Source organism: Notamacropus eugenii, chromosome 5 (genome assembly GCF_028372415.1).
Source record: "Notamacropus eugenii isolate mMacEug1 chromosome 5, mMacEug1.pri_v2, whole genome shotgun sequence".
NCBI classification, from domain to species: domain Eukaryota; kingdom Metazoa; phylum Chordata; class Mammalia; order Diprotodontia; family Macropodidae; genus Notamacropus; species Notamacropus eugenii.
Window position 1 is genome coordinate 24,537,081 of NC_092876.1, and position 20,615 is coordinate 24,557,695.

At 44.1% G+C, this 20,615-nt stretch overlaps 1 protein-coding gene across 2 annotated transcripts; it reads left to right on the forward strand.

Moving 5' to 3' along the window:
• The first annotated feature begins 4,364 nt into the window (after positions 1-4,364).
• Positions 4,365-17,186, forward strand: LOC140503639 (sialic acid-binding Ig-like lectin 13). Of its 2 annotated transcripts, XM_072607784.1 has the most exons (8): positions 4,365-4,632; positions 4,717-5,085; positions 5,686-5,970; positions 6,318-6,368; positions 8,022-8,282; positions 8,760-8,844; positions 14,675-14,738; positions 14,891-17,186. In XM_072607784.1, exons 1-8 carry the CDS (start codon positions 4,521-4,523, stop codon positions 15,089-15,091), a joined length of 1,428 nt encoding a protein of 475 aa, XP_072463885.1. In that variant the 5' UTR covers positions 4,365-4,520; the 3' UTR covers positions 15,092-17,186. The 2 variants fall into 2 exon arrangements, with proteins under 2 accessions (XP_072463885.1, XP_072463886.1); XM_072607785.1 differs by lacking the exon at positions 6,318-6,368.
• The last annotated feature ends 3,429 nt before the right edge of the window (positions 17,187-20,615 follow it).

Genomic DNA, 20,615 nt, shown 5'->3' on the forward strand with positions numbered 1-20,615 from the left:
ATCTCTCACTAAAGGGAGGTAGTTTTAGACTCTGAAAACTGCTTGGTTCATTGGAAAAGTGGAGAAGACCAAGTGGTGAGTGAAAGAGCTTATGATTTTACCAGACCTGTTGACTCTGAAGGCCAGTCCCCCTCACCACCACAACTACTTCCTTCAGAGACCAACAGGAAAATGAGGTTACACAAGGAAGGTCTCTTTTTCACAAAAGGAGATGAAAGAAAACAGCCAAGCTTGCTCTCTCATTGTACTAAATACTGGGCACCCATCCCTTGTTTTCCAAAAGACCCATTCTGTAGGAGGGATGCAGATGAAGGTCATGTGGATAACTGCTTGGCTTTCTCCACTGAGGTGCCAGAAGGTGAGAGCAGGATCACTGGATAGCAGTGGCAGAGGAGCAACTTGATGTCAGGAACAGCTTCCTAAGATTTAGTGGTGCCCAAAGAGGAAGAGGCTACCTGCAGAGTTTGTGGCTTCTCCTCCTTGCAGCCTGGACAGCCATGGGTCAGACAGGGCAGAGTAGGGCTTCCTGGGCTGGGGACTGTGGGGGACATTTCTACCTCTGCACTTCTACTGATTCTCAGAGATTCTTCTTAACTTCACTTTTCTCCTGTCACACTCAGGAAGTTCACTTTTGTCCCCAGGGGGAAATTTTGAATTTCTCCTTCTTGGGGAAGAGGTAAGAGAATGAGCGTTTCTCTAGATCCCAGTAAGTGCCAGGCATAGCACTAAACACTTTTAGAACTTTTGGGGCATTTGATCCTCCCAACAACCCTGAGAGCTACGGGCTATTCTTATTTCAATTTTACAGTGGGGGAAACTGAGGCAAACAGAGGTGAAGGGACTTCCCCAGAATCACACAGTTGGTAAGTGTCTGAGGCTAGGTTGGCAGTCACCTCTCCATGATTTCAGGTGCAAGACTCTATCCACTCAGCCACATAGCAGCCCACATAAAATGATAGATAAAGCCCAGTGTTGCAGGCTCCTAATATCCTTTTTCTCCCCGCCTCGTTCCTGGGCTTGTCTCCTGGAGACTTCTTGCCTCTCTGTGGTTGAACCATAGACAACTCCTCTCTGAGGGCAGCTATCTAACCGCTTCTAATGCCACTGATTGTATTGTGGTCTAAGCTGTTGCTGCCCATGTTCTCCATTGGATGTGGTCACTCTGCCAACGTTGTGCTCAAATCCAGGCCAACTGTGTTTGCAACATGGTTCTCATCATCTACTAAGTTAGTAACTCTGTCCAGGAAAGGAGGTGATCTTTGGTTGGGGAAGTCAAGCTGGCTGGTCACCATCACTAGTTACTTCTCTATCTAAGCATTACCCAAGAATCTCTTTAATCATCTATTCTCCCTTAGCCCTGGGAACTGAAGCCAAGCCCATAACTCTTCAGTGAGAAGACTGCTCTCTTCCCTCTTGCTGAAAATCGAAACCGCATTTGTCCTTTTCCAATCTTTTCGTGCCTCTCTCCATTTTCATGACCTTTTATCATGACCAGTTGTTTTATTGACTTATTTTATTAAGCATTTTGCAATTACATGTAAAACTCTAAACATTACTATTTTACCTATTGAGTTCCCAATTCTCTCTCTCCCTCCTATTTCTCTCCTCTCTTTGAGAAAGCGTTCTGCGTGTGTTTAAAAGGGAGAGGGAAGTGAGAAGAGAAAGCAAGAGATAGAATGAAAGAGAAAATGGAAATAGAAGAGAGAAAGAGAGAAGAGAAAATGAGAAAGAGGGAAAAAGAGAGGTGAATATTTGAAATATCTCTTCTCTATAATATCATCCAATTGTCATACCTCTGATCCAAGGAATAAACTCCCCTTCCCTCTTGTCTTTTCTATCTGAGGTAGTCTGTGGTATGAGAAAGAAATGTTTTCGTTTGTCCCTTCTTGGGTCTTCCTGGAAACACCCCATTTCCTGTTTTTCCCGGAAATGATTCCCTAAGTCCCTCTTGGAACAACAGATAATCAACATGCAATGTTTCTCCTGTCTTGATTTTGCTTACTCAATGACTAGGAAATTTAATAAACAGATGAGAAAAACATAAAGTGAAAAATTATAACCTTAAATGTAAATCTGCCCTACTTCAAAAAAGAGAAGGGAGTGATAGACAAAAAAAAAAATAAATTGTTTCCCATGGGATTTACCTTCATACACACCCATATAAATACATTTAGACACATACATACATATTCAAAATAAAGGGATAGGAAAATGGGTTTTGCTGCATGGAATCCCCAAAAGCACTATCAGGAAAAATATTTTCACATAAAATACAAAAGGAGAGAATTAAATGACCATTTAAAGTGTTCTTTTCCTCACACATGGATGTTTTTCTGGAGGTATGGTTTAGCTGGTTGAGTCCAATAAATACTGATCATGTAAAGAGAGAAAGCTGAGACAACTACACCTCGCTTGCAGACATTGTACAAAATTTTATAGGTAGGAAAATAGGTAGATATACATATACATATATACATACAAACATACGTATTTCTGTTCCAAAAAGTAGAGCACTTGAGTAGGTACAGGTAGTGTAAGAGGACTTTGCAGCATGTCTAGGTGATCTGATATGTCATCTCCCCATGGATGCCTCCACCTTAGTGTTTCTGAGCTGGCCTCCAATTTCCATATTAATGTGTATGTGTGTTGTGGAGGTGTGGGGTTCACCCTCTTACCCATTAATCAGAGGATCCCCATTCCCTAGCAGAGAATCAATCAGTGAATACCAGAGTAAAGTAGGTATTAAGGAATTTTTGCTCTGAATTACCCACAATATATGGAGAAGTTGCAGTCAATTCAAAGACATTCTAGGACATTCAGTCATTGGATGAAGGCAGATGTTGCGCACCAGGGAATAATCATGGCACTGAGTGAAAGATCAGAGGCAGATCTGAGCTGGTGCACCAAGGGGACAGCCCAGGACTGGAAGAGTCCAAACAGGGGAGAGTCTGGACCTTGTTCCCTATAGCACAGGGTAGCAAGGGCACCAGATGGAGAGCCCAGAGGGAGTGTTCTAGTCCTCCCCACCCACCCTCAACTGTCAGTCTGATCAGTGGGGGATGCAAGAGTGAACCCAGAATAGCTTTATACCAGGCTGTGTAGGAGCTTATCCTCCCCCTGTCCTGAGCTGACACTAAGGCCCCTGAGGGCAGCCACATCTGCCTTGTCTTTGCATCAGCAGCACTCTGCCCAGAGCCTGGCACATAGGAGGCCCTTCATGAATCATTTCAAGGTTTACAACTGAAAGCTTGGAGGATAGGTCCTAACCAGTATCAATAAGCTGATGACTATTTTTACTGAGATTGAACCCTAAAGAGATCAAAGAGAGGACAGAAAGGTTCCGTAGCTACCAGAACATCCATAACAAAAATTAGGGCAGCTCAAATAATATCACCAGCATGAGTTAAAGAAAACAGATGATTCAAAAGTATAGGGAATCTGACTGAGGTAGGGGGGATGAAAACCCTGGAATACAGTGCTCAGGTGAATATGGATGTAAAGAGAAGCACAGGATGATCAGTATGAGCTGGTTCAGTATGGGAAAGGGGAATCCAGGGGAATACTGAGGGCAAAGGTCACAGGAATCCAAACAAAAAGACCCAGAATCCAGTCAAGAGTCACCAGCATTTAATAAGTGCTTACTGTGTGCCAGGAATTGTGGTAGGCACTGAGGATACTGAAAAAGGTAAAAACAGCCCAAAGTCACCAGGAATGTTCAATCACCTGGAAAGGACACCAAGTCAATAACCAAGTATTTAGAAGAGAGAAGGAGAGTAAAAGAAAGTAAAAGGAAAGAAGAGTCAGGAAGTGGCATTGGAGCGGAGGTTTGGATCAAGCCAGGAAAAAGAAAGCGAGTAGCGAAAGCCTTCTAGGCATGGGGTACAGCCAAGGCAAAGGCCTGGAGATGGGAGATGGAATGCCATACCAAAAAACAGGCCATTGACTCATGGAGAAGAATTAGAGAGAACTTAGAGGAGAGTAAACTAATAATAATCATCCTCAGCATTTCTGCAATGATTCACGGTCTGTGAAACACTTGGCAAATCTCACATTTGATCCTCACAACAAGCGGAGAGGGAGGGGCTGTTACTGACCACATTGTACAGATGGGAAAACTGAGGCCCAGACAGAGGAAAGACTGACAGGAGATGCCTGAGGCAGGGTTTCAGCTCAGGTGTCCCTGATCCCAGCTCAGCTTGCACAGGCCAGGGGCAGCAGTGTTTAACGGTCAGCACCACCTCTGGGCCAGGCTCTGGTCACTGCCCCGCATCAGCCACACAGACAAGCTGGTTCATACAAGCCCCACAGCCCCAGCCTGGGCAGCAGATCTGTCCTCCCCCAGCACCTGAGTCCTGACTGTCCCTGCAGCTAGCCCAGGACAGGAGGCCCCTCCCCACTGAGCTCAGTTAAGAGGGCCAGGAGCCCTCTGGGGGAAGCTCCTCTTCTGAGGATGGTCCACCCTCTCTCTCCACCCAAGGGCTTTCTGTTTCATCTTCCTCTTTGCCCTGAGCCTGACACAGATGGCCAGAGGGGGCCATGGTGTTCAGGGAGTGACACAGCGCCTCAGCAGAGCCTTCCTCTCTCCTGTCTCCTCCATGCGGCTACTGCTGCTGCTACCCCTGCTCTGGGAGGGTGAGTGGGGCTGGGGCAGAAGGAGGCTGGTTTGAGGGGGTGAGAAGAGGTGAAGATACAGACCAGGCCTCTGTTTGCTCTCAGGGTCCTTGTCCCAGACAGTGGCGGTGCAGCCCTCAGTGACTGTGCAAGAGGGGATGTGTGCCCACGTCCCCTGCACTTTCAACACCAATGGACTCTCATTTGAAGACCACAAGCGCATTTATGGCTACTGGTTCAGAGATGGTTCTAATGTTTTAGAAGACAGTCCCGTGGCCACCAATGACCTACATCCGAGTGTGGAGAAGGGAGCCCAGGGGAGATTCCATCTTGTTGGTAAACCCAGGATGAAATCTTGCTCTCTGAACATCACAAACGCCCGGTTCTCAGACAGGGGGAAATACTTCTTCCGTCTTGACTATGAATCTGATAGATACAGTTTCACAAATCAGCTACTGCATGTGAATGTAACAGGTAGGATGCTCCTTCCCCTGAGATTCTCAGTGCATCAGGCAAAGAGGTCTGAGGAATGGGCTGGCCTTGGAGACCCTGAAAGTCCCCATGGGATGTGTCAGAGAACATGGAGGATACATGGGGAAGACCCAGGGAAGGGGGTGAAGACCCTGTCTAAAGCTCCAGAGCTACAAAGGGGAGGGAACATGGTGGGGCCCTCTTTGGGAGGAATCAGCATTCCATAGTTGTGTTGGAAAGAACTCTGGAGCTATTACCAAAGAAAGGAGATTCAAATCTCGTATTTCTGACTGACTCTCTTTTCAAACTATATTTTTTCCCTTTGCTTCTGGGACTCACTTTCCCTTTGTGTAAAACAAATGACTTATTCTCCATTTTATTTAATGCCATTTCCTATTGACTTATAATCTATGAGTGACTCAAGTCCTAAGCATAACAGGGTGTGCCCAAAATACTGTTAAGGAGCAGGGACCTGAATGGGGTCATATTATGCATGGGATATAGTAGGGTCCTGAGGGAAGAGGTAAGGACCAGCATTTGGAAGGACACTTGAGTCCTCAGTCCCCTCCTCACCCCATGGCTCACTGTCTCTCTCCTCTCTAGACTTCACGCAGAAACCAGACATCTCCATGCCGGAGGTGCTAGAGTCGGGAAACCCAGTGACTCTGAAATGTACATTTCCTTGGGCCTGTGGGCAATACAGGTTCTTCACATTCTCCTGGATTGGGACTGCCCTCTCCTCCAAGACACAGAACTATAGGACATCGCCCTCCTCACAGTACTCCTTCATCTCTGGACCCCAGCATCATGGCACCAACCTCACCTGTCACGTCACCCTTCCTGGAGGCCATTTGAGCACAAAGAGAACTGTCCAACTCAATGTGTCCTGTGAGTGCTGGGGCAGGAAGCCTGCATTTCCCAAGTGAAGGTGTAAAGTAGGAGTGCATTAAGGGACTAGGGTCAGGGCCAAGTCCTAGGAAACCAGATGCTTTTTTTCCTGGGCAAAGCAGGGAAAGCTCTCTCCCAGGATAGACACAGGCTGCAATTTCCTGTGTTTTTCTCTCTCAGCCTCTGTGGCTTCATGTGCCAACGTCAGTCAGGTAGGGTTAGCCGAGATGCTATTTGAGCTCCTTCCACTCTGATGTTCTATGATTCTGGAATTTTACCTCTTTCCTGACTGATGCTGGACTGGCCAGAGAACCCCACCCCCAGCCAGCCTGGTCCTTCTGTTGCAGATGCTGTGCAGAATGTGACCATCACCATGGCCCAGGACAATAGGACAATAGGTATGAGCAGAGCCCCAGAGGGAGGGCAGGGAGGGAATCCTGGGGCTTCAGCTTCTACTCTGAAGATGGGTGTGGATGTCAGGGAGAGGAGGGAGACAGGAGAGATTGGGCTCACTCTACAGGCCCAGGGTCTCTTTGGCATGGGCTGCCCCTCCTGCTAGAATGAAATCAGCTCGTATTTACTGGAGACTTGAATGGTTAGGAACCATTTTCTTTCAGATAGTCATAGTAGATAAGGAGTGTGAGAGTTCTGATGCCCATATTCCAAATGAGAAAACTGAGACTTAGAGCTGTGAGGAGGGCCTGACTAGTGCACACAGGTCCCTAGTAACAGAGAAGTGTGAGCTCTGAATGTAGAGACTGAATGTAGTGCCCCTACACTACAGCTGGCTTGGTCAGAGAGGGACAAGGTCCACCTTGGATCCAGTTGTTAGGACAGTGCTCTGTCTTCTGGACCCATCAAGTTTTCCATGTCGGGCAAGCTGACCATTCCAGGTCAGTCAGGGTGTCCTTGCTACCTGAAGCATTGATGTTGGTTTCTGGGCTGATCTGGGGGGTTGAGGGCTCTCTATAGGAAAAGAATTGGTCCAGAAGCTGCTGTCAGTGAGGGACAGGAGTCTGGCCATCCAGGCTGAGCCTTGAGCATTCAGGCAGGGCAGGGCAGTACTGGCCCTGAGGGCTTAGGGCTGTTGGGTGTGTGAAAGTGGAACCTTGTGGTCATCCCTTTGGGCTCATATGATGTAAGAAGGCTCACTGTGCAGGCATTTCAGTCTACTGGGAACTTGGTTTTTTTTGTTTCTATCTTTCATAATATTGTTCCCTTAATTAATTAAGAGAGAGAGAGAGAGAGAGAGAGAGAGAAAATGAAGCTATGGAAGAAAGACATAAAGAATGAAAAGAAGAAGGAAGGTAGCAAGAAAGAAAACAAGGAAAGTAGAAAAGAAAGGAGGGAAAGAAGGAAGAGATAAGGGAAATGAAAGAAATAAAGGAAGGACAGATCAAAGGAAGGAAAGAAGGAAGGAAGAAAAAGAGAAAACATATAGGAAGAAAGATAAAAAGGGGAGAAATAAATGTGAAAAGATGAAATGGAAAGAAGGAATGAAAAAGAAAGGTAAAAACACAGGAAAAAGTAAGGATTGAAGGAAGGAAACTCATAAGAGAGAAAGAATGATAAAAGGAAGGAAGGGACAAAGAAATAAAGAAAAAATATGGAAATAGGCAGAAAACAATAAAGGAAAGAAAGAAGAAAAAAGAAAATGTGAAGGAAAACAAAGAAAATGGTAAAAGAATTAAAGGAAGGAAGAAGGGAAAGAAGATAAACAAAACCGAACCTGAGGCAAAGGCAGGAACACACCCAGGCTGAGTGTGCCCCGGCAGCAGCAGAGGCAGGGGAGGCCTCCATGGCCTGGGGAGCAGCCAGGGAAGATGCAGGGCAGGGAGAAGGGGCAGGAATCCAGGCTGGGCTGGGCCTGGGGTTTCTCTTCCTGCCTGGGGTCCTGTCCTCTCCCACTTGCCCCTTCCTGGTGGGATCTTGGGGAAGTCACACCTGCTAGAAAGCTCCCAGATCCTTGCTCGTTACAGGGAAGGTGGGAAACAGGGGGTCTCTGAAGTCCCTCCAGGTTCTCACTGCTGGGACCTTCTGATCTTTTTCAGTTTTTGTCTCAGGAAACAGTTCAGCTCTTGTTGTGCAGGAGGGAAGTTCCCTTCACCTGCTCTGTGCTGCCACCAGCAATCCCCCAGCTACACTGATCTGGATCCTGGGGGACCAAACCCTGCCCTCTTCCCAGCCCTCAGAGGATGGAGTCCTGCACCTGGATCTGCTCCACCTGGGCCCAGCAGATGGAGGGAATTACACCTGCCTGGCTCAGCATCCTCTGGGCTCCAAGGTGGCCTCCCTGAGTGTCTCTGTGCAATGTGAGTGTGAGGGGCCTGGGCACCATGGGGTGCTTGGGTCCTGGTGGGGAGAGGAGTGTGTCATCCACTACGGGGGGGGTCTCCTGTATCTTCCCACAAGACTCCCCAAGGATGTTCAACCCTTCTCTCTCCTGAGTCAATCAGGGCTTATGCTGTATTTGTTCTGTCCAGGCAGAGCTAGCCCCAACTTCCTTTGGTGGGTAGGGGGGAAGCCTGTGGAGGATAATAATAGCAATGACACATTCCAGGTGACATCAACCAGATCTAGGCCCTGGGCCAACAGCAGCCTGAGTGTGAAGGTGGACAGGGTCCCCAAATTCCCTATCAGCTGTGAAGGAAAGAACCCCCAGGGGACCCACACCCTGCCCTTCCAACTGGTGCCAGGGGATGGATGGGGGAAGGAGGCAGCTGGGAAGGAAGATCCTGAGGACAGGGGCTCAACATGGCCATGTCCTCTGTTCAACCCTTTTTGTTCAGATGAGTCCACGCTGTCTCACATGATCCTGGGTGTCCTCTGCGGAGCTGGTACCATAAGTCTGCTAGCCCTCTGCCTCCTTCTTCTGTGAGTGTGGGGGCTGGGAGGAGGGGGGGATCTGGGTAGGGGTAATTCAGGAAATGATGGCCTGATTTCATCTCTGAGAAATCCTCAGATATCAATGTTCCCCTGAGTTCAGGCACCGATTTAGTAGGTGTAGAAGAATGCGAATCAGAATAAATTCTAGTACCCTTCCTTTTTCAGATTAAAAAAACAAACAGAGATTTAGAGAGGAAAAGTGACTTGTTCAAGGTCGTGCTTATGACCCAGTATGTAGTCAAGTCAGAATTTGAAACAATTCAGACCCCTGACTCTACTTGAGTTTCCAGGATCAAATGGGGAAGCTGAGGCTCAGTGGATACAGCACTGGGTCTAGAGACATGATGATCTGAGTTCAAATCCTGCCTCAGACATTTAGAAGAAGCTGTCTGCCTCAGTTTCCTCCTCTGAAAAATTGGGATAAGAGCATTTAACTTGTAGGGCACTATGTAAATGTTAGCTGTTATCATAGTTACATGGGATTATATCTATAACGGGCTTCTTACAGTGCCTAGAACATAGGAAGCGATATAGTAATGTTAGCTATTATTGTTAGCATTATTATCATTATTATTGAATGGATTCATTTCTGTGTAGTCCCGGGCACAGTGCCTGGCACGTAGTAGGTACTTACAACAATCTTGTTTCCTTCCCTGGTCCCTCCCCCTTTCAGTTCGCCAAGCTGCAGGAGGGGCTCAGTGTCACAAATAGTGAGGGGCAGAGCTGGGTTTGGCCCCACATCATCCACTGGCCCTTGCCTGAAGTGAGATGAAAGGGAGGTGGTCTGCTGCCCGGACCTGATCAGTCCTCAGGACAGGTGTTTATATTCTCCTATGCAGGAGGAGGGAAGATTCCCTGGTAACAGGTGAATAATTCCACTCTTAAAAAAGAAATTAGGACATTTGCCCTTCTCCATTTGTTGGAGCCACTGAGGTGCTTAGATAGATAGATAGATAGATAGATAGATAGATAGATAGATAGATAGATAGATAGATAGATAGATAGATAGATAGATAGATAGATATAGATATATACAGATATATTTTCCTTTCCCTCTGAATGAGAAAAAATACCTAAATCATTGCACAAAATATATATGGTGCAGCAAAACCCCAGTTCAATACCCAAAGCGAAGTTCTGACCTAGTTTCTCAGTCCCTTCTATGCTTTTGTTACATTCCTTCCTTTCTAACGATCTTCCCCCTGGATGAGTTTCTGCCTTCTGTCTGCAGGGCATTGTCCTTTCCTTCTATAACAAGCAGTGGCCCTGTGCCTTCTCCTGCCTCTCCCCTCCACCCTTTCCATCGTCCTTAGCTCCTCGTCCAGCTTCGGCTCCTTCTCCTCTTGAACAATCCTGATCACACCTTCCCACAGCATTGCTGCACTTGCATTCATGCTTCCTTTAGTTGCCTTTCTTTGTTAAAAAGCGAGTAGGTTTCTGCATATGCATGTCTTTTTTATTTTATTTTTTACTTTTCTTTTCCATTTTTTTCAATTAAAACTTCAGTTTTCAGTTCTGAAATCTTTCCCTTCCCCCATTCATTGAGAAGGAAAGAAATACAATATCCATTTTACATATATACATATATATATACACATATATGTATATGTGTATGTGTATTCCTCCATATATATATATATGTATATACATATCAAGTCATGACAAACATGTTTCTAAAAAAGGTGAAAAAAATGATTCAATCTGCACTCAAAGTTCATCAGTTCTCTCCATGGAGTTGGATAGCTTTTTCGTCATATGACTTCTGGAATTTTTTTGGATGGTCCTCAGCAGAGTCGTTAAATGTTTCATGGTTCATCATCCTTACAATAAATGCATGCTGTTACTGTGTGCAAGCTTGCCTTGGTTCTGCTCTCTTCATTTTTCATCAGTTTATATGAGTCTTTGCTTTAGTTCCTAAAAGTCTTTTAAGCATTTTCTGAACTCATTAATTTTTCACTTCTTAAGGCACAATGGTATTCCATCATAGTCATATATCACAGCTTGTTCAACCATTCCCCAAGGGATGGGTATTCTTCCAATTTCCAATTTTTCCCCCACCCAAAGAATTGCTACAAATATTTTTGTACATATATATGTATACACACACACACATATATATGTCTTTTTTCTTTTTTTTGAATCTGTGGAATACAAACCTAGTAGGAGTATTGAGGGGGGTGTCAAAGGATATAGAGTTTTATAGCCCTTTGGGCATTATTTCAGATTGTTCCCCATAATGGTTAGACAATTGGGGACCCAGCTAGCTGGGTAACAGCTCATCCTCTCACTTCTTTCTCCCTCTCCCCTTTATTCTCCTCTTCAAAGCAAGGTAACTTGGTGTTTACTGGTTATTTTTCTTTCTTTCTTTCTTTCCTTATTTTTCTTTCTTTCTTGTTTATCTTTCCCCAAACCTTAAATCCAGCGCACTATGAAGCCCATGCATTGGACAGCAATAAGGCCTTGCCCAAGGTCCACTCAATGGTGGCTTTCTGGACCCTCCTGGCTTAGAGTGATGATAAATAGTAACTGTTTCTCATTCCCTCCCAACTAGATTTAGTGATTTTTTTTCCTTTTGTTCATTAAAGGGACAATTCCTTGAATACTTCTTACTGAGGCCTATTCATTGAATTCACAGCGCTACCTCACTCTAAACGAGTACCTGTAAAGGCCTTAGACTAAAAAGGCCAAGGTCTCCCATTGAATCCTATGCCATCTCCAGTCATCCTGATGAATATCTGGTCATTAGATCCAGATGGCTCAGGAGGAGAATGTGAGGATGGTGACCTTGCATAGCCCTCCCTCACTCAAAACTAAGTCAAGTGCAAGTCATATCATCATTTCTCTGATGCCATGGTCATCTTTGAAAATGAAGAATGACCACACAATAGACCAGTTCACAGCTCCATCAAAAGTGTATTAGTGTGCCTCTTTTTCTACATTACCTTTAGTATTTGACATTTTTCTTTTCCATCATGTTAGCCAGTATAATGCATATGAGGTAGTACCTCAGAGATGTTGAATTTGAATTTGTCTAATGAATTGTGACAAAACATTTTTTCAAATGACTATTGAAAGTTGTGATTTCATCTTCTGAAAATATCCTGTTCATGTGCTTTGACCGTTTATCAATTAAAATATGTCCCTTTTGTATAATCTTGGCTCAGTTCGCTGTATGTTTAAGAAATGAGACTTTTATCAAAGAAATGTGATATAATTTTTTTCCCTGTTTCCTTCTAATATTGGCTTCATTGCTTTTGTTTGTGGAAAAGTGTTTTTTTCATTTCCTGTAATCAAAACTATGCATTTTGCCCCCTGTAATTCTGTCCATCTCTTCATAGACTCTTCTCTTGTCAATAGATCTGACAAGCTTTTCCATGTTCCTCCAACACGCTTATGAAATCATTTTTTCATCTAGATCCTGTATCCATTTTGAGCTTATCCTGCTATAGAGGATGACATTAGTCTATATCTCTTCTATGCATGACTACTCTCCTGTTTTCCCAGTGGTGTTTCTTACCTCAAAAGCTTTAATCTTTGAGTTTGTCTTTGAATAACTCCAGGTAATATGTTCATTTACTTTGGAATGTTGTGTGCCTAATTCATTAATAATTCATTCTCTTTAATATCTACTATGAGATTATTTTGATAATTACTGCTTTGTGATAGAGTTTGAGTCCTGCTTAGCCTCCTTCCCCTCCTCCTTCCCTCTTGGGTAAGATGAATTTCTTAACCTGAGTCCATGGGTGTGTGTGTGTGTGTGTGTGTGTGTGTGTGTGTGTGTGAGAGAGAGAGAGAGAGAGAGAGAGAGAGAGAGAGAGAGAGAGAGAGAGAGAGAGAATTGTTCCTTCTTTGAGCTAGTTCAGATGAGAGTGAGGTCCAAGTGATACCACCTTTCCATTCCTCCCTCTCCACTCCCCCCTCCATTCTCCCTCCATTGCAAAAGCTCTTCCTTGCATGCATCTTTTATGTGTGATAGTTTCCTTATTCTTCATCTCCCTTTCCCCTTCTCCCAGTACATCCCTCTTTCTCACTCTTGCATTCTTTCTTTGATATTATCCCAACATAACAGACTTATACCCCTGCCTTCTGTCTATGCACACGCTTTCTAACTGCCCCAACAATGATCGAATCCTGTCTCGTCTCCCCATATAGGAATGTAAGCAGTTTAACCTTATGGAGTCCCTTATGAAATTTCTTTTTCTTGTTTACCTTGTTATGCTTCTCTTGAATCAAGTGTTTGAATGTCGTATTTTCTTTTCCACACTGATCTTTTCATCTAGAATCCTTGAAACTCTTCTGTCTCATTTTTCCCCTGTAAAATTATAATCAGTTTGGCCAGCTCAGTTACTTTTGTTCTAATCCTGACTACTTTGTCATCTGGAAAATCATATTCCAGGTTCCCCATTCCCTTAATGTTGTTGTTCAGTTGTTTCAGTCAGGTCTGATTCTTTCTGATCCCATTTGAGGTTTCCTTGGCAAAGAAAATGGAGTATTTTGCCATTTGCTTCTCCAGGTTATTTTATACATGAAAAAGTTGAGGCAAACAGGATTAAGTGACTTGCCAGGGTCACACAGCTAATAGATGCCTAAGTCTGGATTTGGTCTCAGCAAGATGAGTCTTCCTGACTTCAGTCCTGGCACTCTACGCACTTTCTTACCTAGTAGACCTTTACAGCAGTAAATGCTAAAACTCTTGTGATAATGACTGTGGTTCCACATTATTTGAACTGTTTCTTCTGATTGTTTGGAATATTTTCTCATTGAACCTGGAGGTCTGGAATTTGGCTATAATACTTCTGGGTGTTTTCATTTTGCATTGTCTTTCAAGGGGTATTTGGTAAGGAGCATTTTTTAAGGTTGGGGGCAACATAGAAATGTTTGTTGTGAGTGGGGCAGTAGTCAGTAGATAGGCAAAGATTTCAGATAAGAGAGTGTGAGGAAGATAGAGCATTTGGTACAGGAAGAGATGGGATCAAGGGCTTTAGGGAGAGGCTTTATTCAGCAACAAAAGAAGAGCATCTTCTTCATTCATGAGGAGAGTAAAGGAGGAGGTATGGAAGATATCTCAGTGATGTGGAATGATGAAGACATTTCATGTTATGTCTCAGTGATATGAGGAGAGGAAGAGAGGACTAGAAAGAACTCTCAGCCACTGGCCTGAATCATTGGGTGGAGCCTGAGGCACAATCCTCAGCTGAGAGGGTAAGGGATGAGGTGCCAGGAGAGGCCTAAGGACAGATGAGAAGGTTTGGAATTGCTGTTGTGGTGAGTGGGATAGATAACTGATTTAGGAGGAGTAGGAGGATTGCCTTGCTCCAGTGAGAGCCCATTTGGAAGGCACAGTGGGAAAAATCTTCAGCCTCTAATGATTGGGAAGTGGTATTATCCCATTGGATCATGGAATGTAGAACTAGAACAGACCTTAGAGAAAATTTCATCCAAGCCTTTTTTTATAGATGAGGAAACTAAGGCTTAGAGTGAGTAAAGGATTTACCCAAGACCCCAGAAGGAAATAATGGCAAGTGCAAGTCTCCTGATCCTCAGCCCCATGGTCTTTTCTAGTCACTCCTGTGGTTCACAGGTTTGTGGAAAAAGGAGCTTGGAGATCACACAACAGGAGAATATCACAGGGGAAGGGACCTTAGAGATCCTGGAGTCTAATTGCTTCATTTGACAAATGAAGAAAGAGGAGAGGAGGCCATTGAGGGAAAATGGTACGGCCAGGGTCAAGCAGAGAGTGAGTGACAGGGCCCTACTTCTCTGAATCCAAGTCTCAGGTTCTCTCCCCTGAAGCAACTCTGCCTTTTTACCTCCTCAGGGTAAAGATGCTCAGGAAGAAGTCAGTGGAAGCAGCAGCACAAGCATCTAAGGGGAAGGCAGAGGTAGAGTATGAAAGCCCACAGTCCCCAATTATTCACCTAACTCTCTCACTCCCCAGCTCCCTCTCTGCCCTAAGGCCATCTCCCCCTACTTTCTACTTCTCTCGTGATTCTGGGACTCACTTTGACTGAAAGTTCATTTGCCCTTTCTCCAGGATTGCAAGAGGCCATCCTGGGTGGACCTGTCCCTCAATCCCATTTCACCAGCTGCAGATACAGCCCCAATCCCAACAGCTCCACAGGATGGACTAGATGAGTTACACTATGCTTGCCTCAACTTACAAGGAACAAATGCTAGAGAAGACAATAGATTCACTGACCCCTCCACCATATACTCAGAAATTACGTTCCAATGAGCAATGGTCGAGGCCTCAGTCTTATTTTTACACAGGGTGGTTCACAAGTCACTTCCTGACCTAAGTTATCATTCATTCCACAAACATGTATTAACCACCTTCTCCAGACAGATATTGGATAAGACACATTCCCCATGCTCATAGAACTTTCAGTCTATAACAGGGACCAAACACAAGCTCAGTGTAGTGGCCCCTCTCCAAACTTAGACTTTTCTTCACTGATTGGAATCCTCAGAGAGTCCTCTGCCACCTTGACCTCTAGTGGTCATTTTCATGGGTCACCATATTTCTAACCCCATAATTCCTGAGCCCACCCCCCCCCCACAGTGTTCTTCCCAGCAATATTCAAAAGGCGTAACAAGAATCCCAAAGCATCCCTCCCCAAAACCTGGGACTGCCTTTCCCACCAACACACACAGTTTATATCTGTATGGAGGAGGGAGTGAGCACCAACTCTTAGTGAAAGACAGATGTTCAGGTAACACATGTGGCCAAGGCTTCTTATCACTCTGGAACTGTGAATTTTGTCTTTCCTAAAATGACTTTGCAATTTCTCTTCTGAGTATGGTATCTGTGCTTGATTGCTAGCCTTATTGCTGTGCTAGTCCAATCTACCACCAGGCTGGGTCAGTCTACTACTCACTGGTGTTAGCTCTTCACAAGGCACAGCATCTCACCTGGATGGGTCAGTTCCTTGGACTCACTTGGCTGAGTGTCTTTATTGTTCCTTTACTAAGCTAGGTTGGCCCCATGATTAGAGCTACAGTCTCCTGAGTTTCCCATTTCAGACTACGCTCTAGGAAAGACACAGGATTTGGATAAGGCAAATTCTCTGTCCCAGGAAGCATCCAGGCTAGCAAGGAAATAAGACCCAAACACAGGGAATGCTAATATATCATTATATATAAGAGCATTAGAGTGAAACAGAACACAGTAGTAAGTGCCAGTAGTGAGGTTAGAGTTAGGGCATTTAGGGTTAGGATTAGAATCTGATAAAATTGCATTTAGGGTTAGAATCGGTTCTAATCCTAACCCTAAATGTTGATTCTATCAAATATATTTCACCTCAATGTTTACTAAGCACCTGCTATGAAGGCCCTTCTCTTGGTGCTTGAGATGTTCCAACCTTATTTCACTCATGAGGAAACTGAGACTCAAACAGAAACATGGCATCTTAAATTTAGCCTTGGAAGGGAATGTTGAGGTTACTGAGCTGAGGCCCCTCATTCTATGAATAAGGAAACAGAAGCCAAGAGAGATTAAGTGACTTTTTCTAGGTATACACACATGCTATAAGTGTGTGAAAAGATAGTACACCCTGGTCCTCCTGTTTCTGAGTCCAGAACTTTATCTTATGTACAGTACTGCACAAAATAACACAACCAGGAAGGGATAAGGCAAGAACTCAAATTCCCACTTACTCGCATCTATATTCCTTCCTTCTTTCCTTCCTTCCTTCATTTGTTCCTTTCTTCTGTTTTTTTCTCTTCTTCTTTCCTTCTTTTTTCTTTCCTTCCTTTCTCTTATTTTCTCTGATTCCATCTTCAATTTTATCTGTTTGTCTTTCCGTCTCTTCTGTGATTTCATTGGCAAAGGGAACTCCTTCTACCAATTCATATTGCTCCTTTTAACCTTAAACACTTAGGTACCAGAATTGTCTAAGGTGCTTAAAGTTAAAGGACATTGACAGAATCACAAAGCTAATTTAGCCTGGAGAAAGGATAGCATTGGCTCTGGAATTACTGGATCTGAGTTCCAATTCCACCTCTGTCCCTTCTTACCCTTGTGACCTGGCACAAATCTCTTATCTTGCCCAGCTCCTTACCTCTAAAATACAAGGGTCATCCTAGATCATCTTGAAGGTAGCACTTGGCTCTACATCTATGATCCCATGACTTGAACCTAAGTTTTCCTGGTAAGGAGGTCAACTCTACATCAGATTTGCCTTGTAATGACTTAACTTATATATTGTATCACATCTTCCTACACACCCTCAGGGAATATAAGCTCCTTGAGAACAGTCCCTGCTTTTCTCCTTTTGTCTCCTCAGTGCTTTTGGCACAATTCAAATGTAATAAATCTTTGCTTGATTGAATTCTGTCTCTGTGTCCAACATTCCTTCCACTCTTCCACATTACCTCAGAGATGCCTTGGGAGCAACATGGAAAAGTGGGGACCTAGGCTGAGAAATACAGAAACTGGAATGGGATAGTGTGTGTTCTATATGGGGCTACCATAGCACCCAGGGGCTGCCATAGTACCAGAAACACTAGTTGTGGAGGTGGGGGATGTTGTTTCAAAACCAAATTTGTCTACAGCTTGTTTCCTAAGTATGTAGACCTGAGTTTAAATCCCACCACCTAATCTCTGTTTGCCTCATCTGTCTCTTCAGATGCAATGCAAGAAGACTGTATCCTTATGGTAGTTTTCACTTCTAAATCTATAATCCAGTGTGGTAATGTGAGATACCTCATGATAACAGTCAGTGCCATTACATGGCACTTAAAGATTTCCCAAGTGCTTTACAAATATTCTCTCATCTGATCCTTACAACAGCCTAGGTAATTCAGTGTTAATATTATCCTCATTTTGCAATAAAGTCAGTCAAATAGAAGTTAACTAACTTGCCTAGGGTCACACAGCTAGGAATTCTCTAAAGCAGGTTTTGAACTCAGGTCTTCTCAACTCCAGGTCCAGTGTTCTGTGCACTATGGCACCATTTGACTCCCTTCACAAACCAAGAAATGTTAACTATTATTATTACCTGCAAAACCTTGCTCATGTCCCTTCCTCAGTTTCCCTAAAATTAGAAAAAGAGTTATCTCACTTCCTCCAAGTGTCTGTACTGAATCAAAAGTACAGTGATACAGTAACTGACCACTATACAGTCAGCTTTCAGAAAAAGAGTATGGGTTGCTTGGAATGTACGATTGTGGGAAAACTACTTGCTTCAATCTTTGTATCTAACCAAGTTTCTGGTCAGTATAAGCTAGGTCTTTAATTAAGGTTCTCTAAGCAGTAGTTATACGGGGTGTGGGGTGTGTTCATGGAGGACTAGTACCTTTGGTGTGATGGCTGCTAAGCCATTTTCAGAACCCTTTCCACCTTCAGTGTTCACCTGTTCCCCCAAACTCTTATCTGTGGTTCCAAGAAGCTGCAGCATGTGCAGCATCCACCTTCTGGTAAATCGTTTTGGCAGATGGCCAAACTGGGTTGAGGATAACCAAAGGGTCTCAAAACCATTGGTGAGTTAGTGGAGTGTCTACCCCAAGCATGTGAAGACTTCCTCTGATGGAATGGGCATATTTGCTCCAATGGCTATGAAGGCAGTTGAAGCAGGCGATGTGGAGTGCTTAGAGTTTGGTTAGATACTGAAGATGCCAAGGTCACCTATTGCATCCTGAGACATTGCCAGCCATCTTAACTCTGTCCTGCCACTAGACTATGATGACTCTAGAGGAGAGACTGAGGCTGACAACTTCATGAAACTCTGCCTCATTTAAATCCAATTTACACACAAATCAAAAGACATCACCCATACCATTTTGCTACTATGCCTCAAAGTCCTATGGCTACAGGCAAGGGATGAAGCAGCAGGTGCAGATACATTGGGAGCTGTAGTCACAATCCTGCACACAGGCAGCCCAGGCCATAGGGTCTTTTCTCATTGGAAGCAGAAGTGGGACTTGGCACCCCCCTAGGTGTCTGAGCATCCTTTTTTAGGATCACACTGCTCACCTCCTGATGTGAGAAAGGGAACTAGAAAAGGTGCCCTAAACATTGTCTGCTCACCCTGGCTTGATTACCATGGCAGACGGGGAATCCCACTATGCAGTCATAACACAAAAAAGGTATAAAAGTATATAAAAACATCTGCAAAAATGATTCCACTCACCATCAGCACATAGAATGTGCACACACTTATAGACAACACAAAATCCAGTAGACCTGAAAGAAGAACTGCTCTTGTTGCAAGAGTACTCAACAGGTATCACATCCAAATAACAGCCTTGAGTGAAATAAGGTTGGCAAATGAAGGTCAGCTTACTGAAGATGGAGCTGGGTACACATTTTTCTAGAGTGGGCACAGTGAAGAGAAGTGCTGTGAAGCTGGTATGGGTTTTGCAATCAAAACTAATCTAATCAGCAAGTTGGCATGCCTGGTAAAAGGAGTAAATGACAGGCTCATGACAATGTGGTTTCCACTTCAAGGAAAACACCATGCCACCATCATCAGTGCATGTGCTCCTACCATGACAACCCTGAAGAGGTCAAAGAAAAATTTTATGAAGACCTGGAGACCCTTATCATCAATGTGCCAAAAGAGGACAAGCTTATATTTCTGGGTGACTTTAATGCTAGATTAGGCTCAGACCACCAGACTTGGCAGGGAGTCCTAGGGAGGAATGGAGTTGGAAACAGCAACAGCTATGGTCATTTACTGCTGAAGACTTGTGCATCACATGACCTTCTCATCACCAACACTGTCTTCCATTTACCTAAACCCAATAAAACTTCATGGATGTACCCTCGCAGCAAACACTGGCATCTAATAGATTATGTGTTTGGAAGGAGAAGAGACAGACAAGACATTAGAGTGGCAAAGGCAATGTGTGGTGCAAAGTGCTAGACTGATCATAGACTTATCCTTTCCAAGCTACTTGTTCACAGTCATCAAAAGGGCCACCCCCAAGGCAAAATGACTACCAGAAGAATTAATGTCAACAAATAAAAGCTTTTTCTGAGCGTGAACAGTTTGTTGCTAACTTGGAGGGAAAGTTGAACCAATGCACAGTTGGAAACAGTGGAACAAAAAAGTGTGGGTGGTGTTCAGAGATTTGGTGTACAGCACTGCATTTGCTCATCTGGATGAGAACACTCGCAAACACCAAGATTGGTCTGATGGAGAAATTCAGAAGTTACTAAATGAAAAATGAGAATTCTACAGGATATACCAGCAGGATAGTCCATCCACTTCAAAGAATACAGTATTTAATTCCATCAAAGCAAAGTTCAAGCAAAGCTTAGAGAGATGCAGGATTCCTGGCTCAGTAAGAAGGAAGATGAAATTCAGTTTTATGCTGATAGTAACAATCCAAAGAGATTTTCTGATTCCCTGAAAGCTATTTATGGACCAAAAACCTATGGTGCATCACAACTACTCAGTGCTGATGGAGCCAGATGGATTAGTGATAAGGACATGGTCCTAGAGAGATGGGCTGAAAACTTCCATAGTGTTCTCAACAGACCATAATCAATGAATGCTGAGGCCATTGACCATTTACCTCACGTTGAAGTCAATCCCTCCTTAGCTGAACTTCCAACTTAAGAAGAGATTTTGAGGGGCATTATGCTCCTTTCATGTGGCAAAGCACCTGGTGCTGATTCTATTCCAGCTGACATTTACAAAGGAGTGGGACCATTGCTCATATAAAAACTGATTAAAAATTTCCACATTATGTAACAAGAGGAAGTTGTCCCCCAGGATTTCAAGAATGTCTCCATTGTCCATCTCTATAAAGGA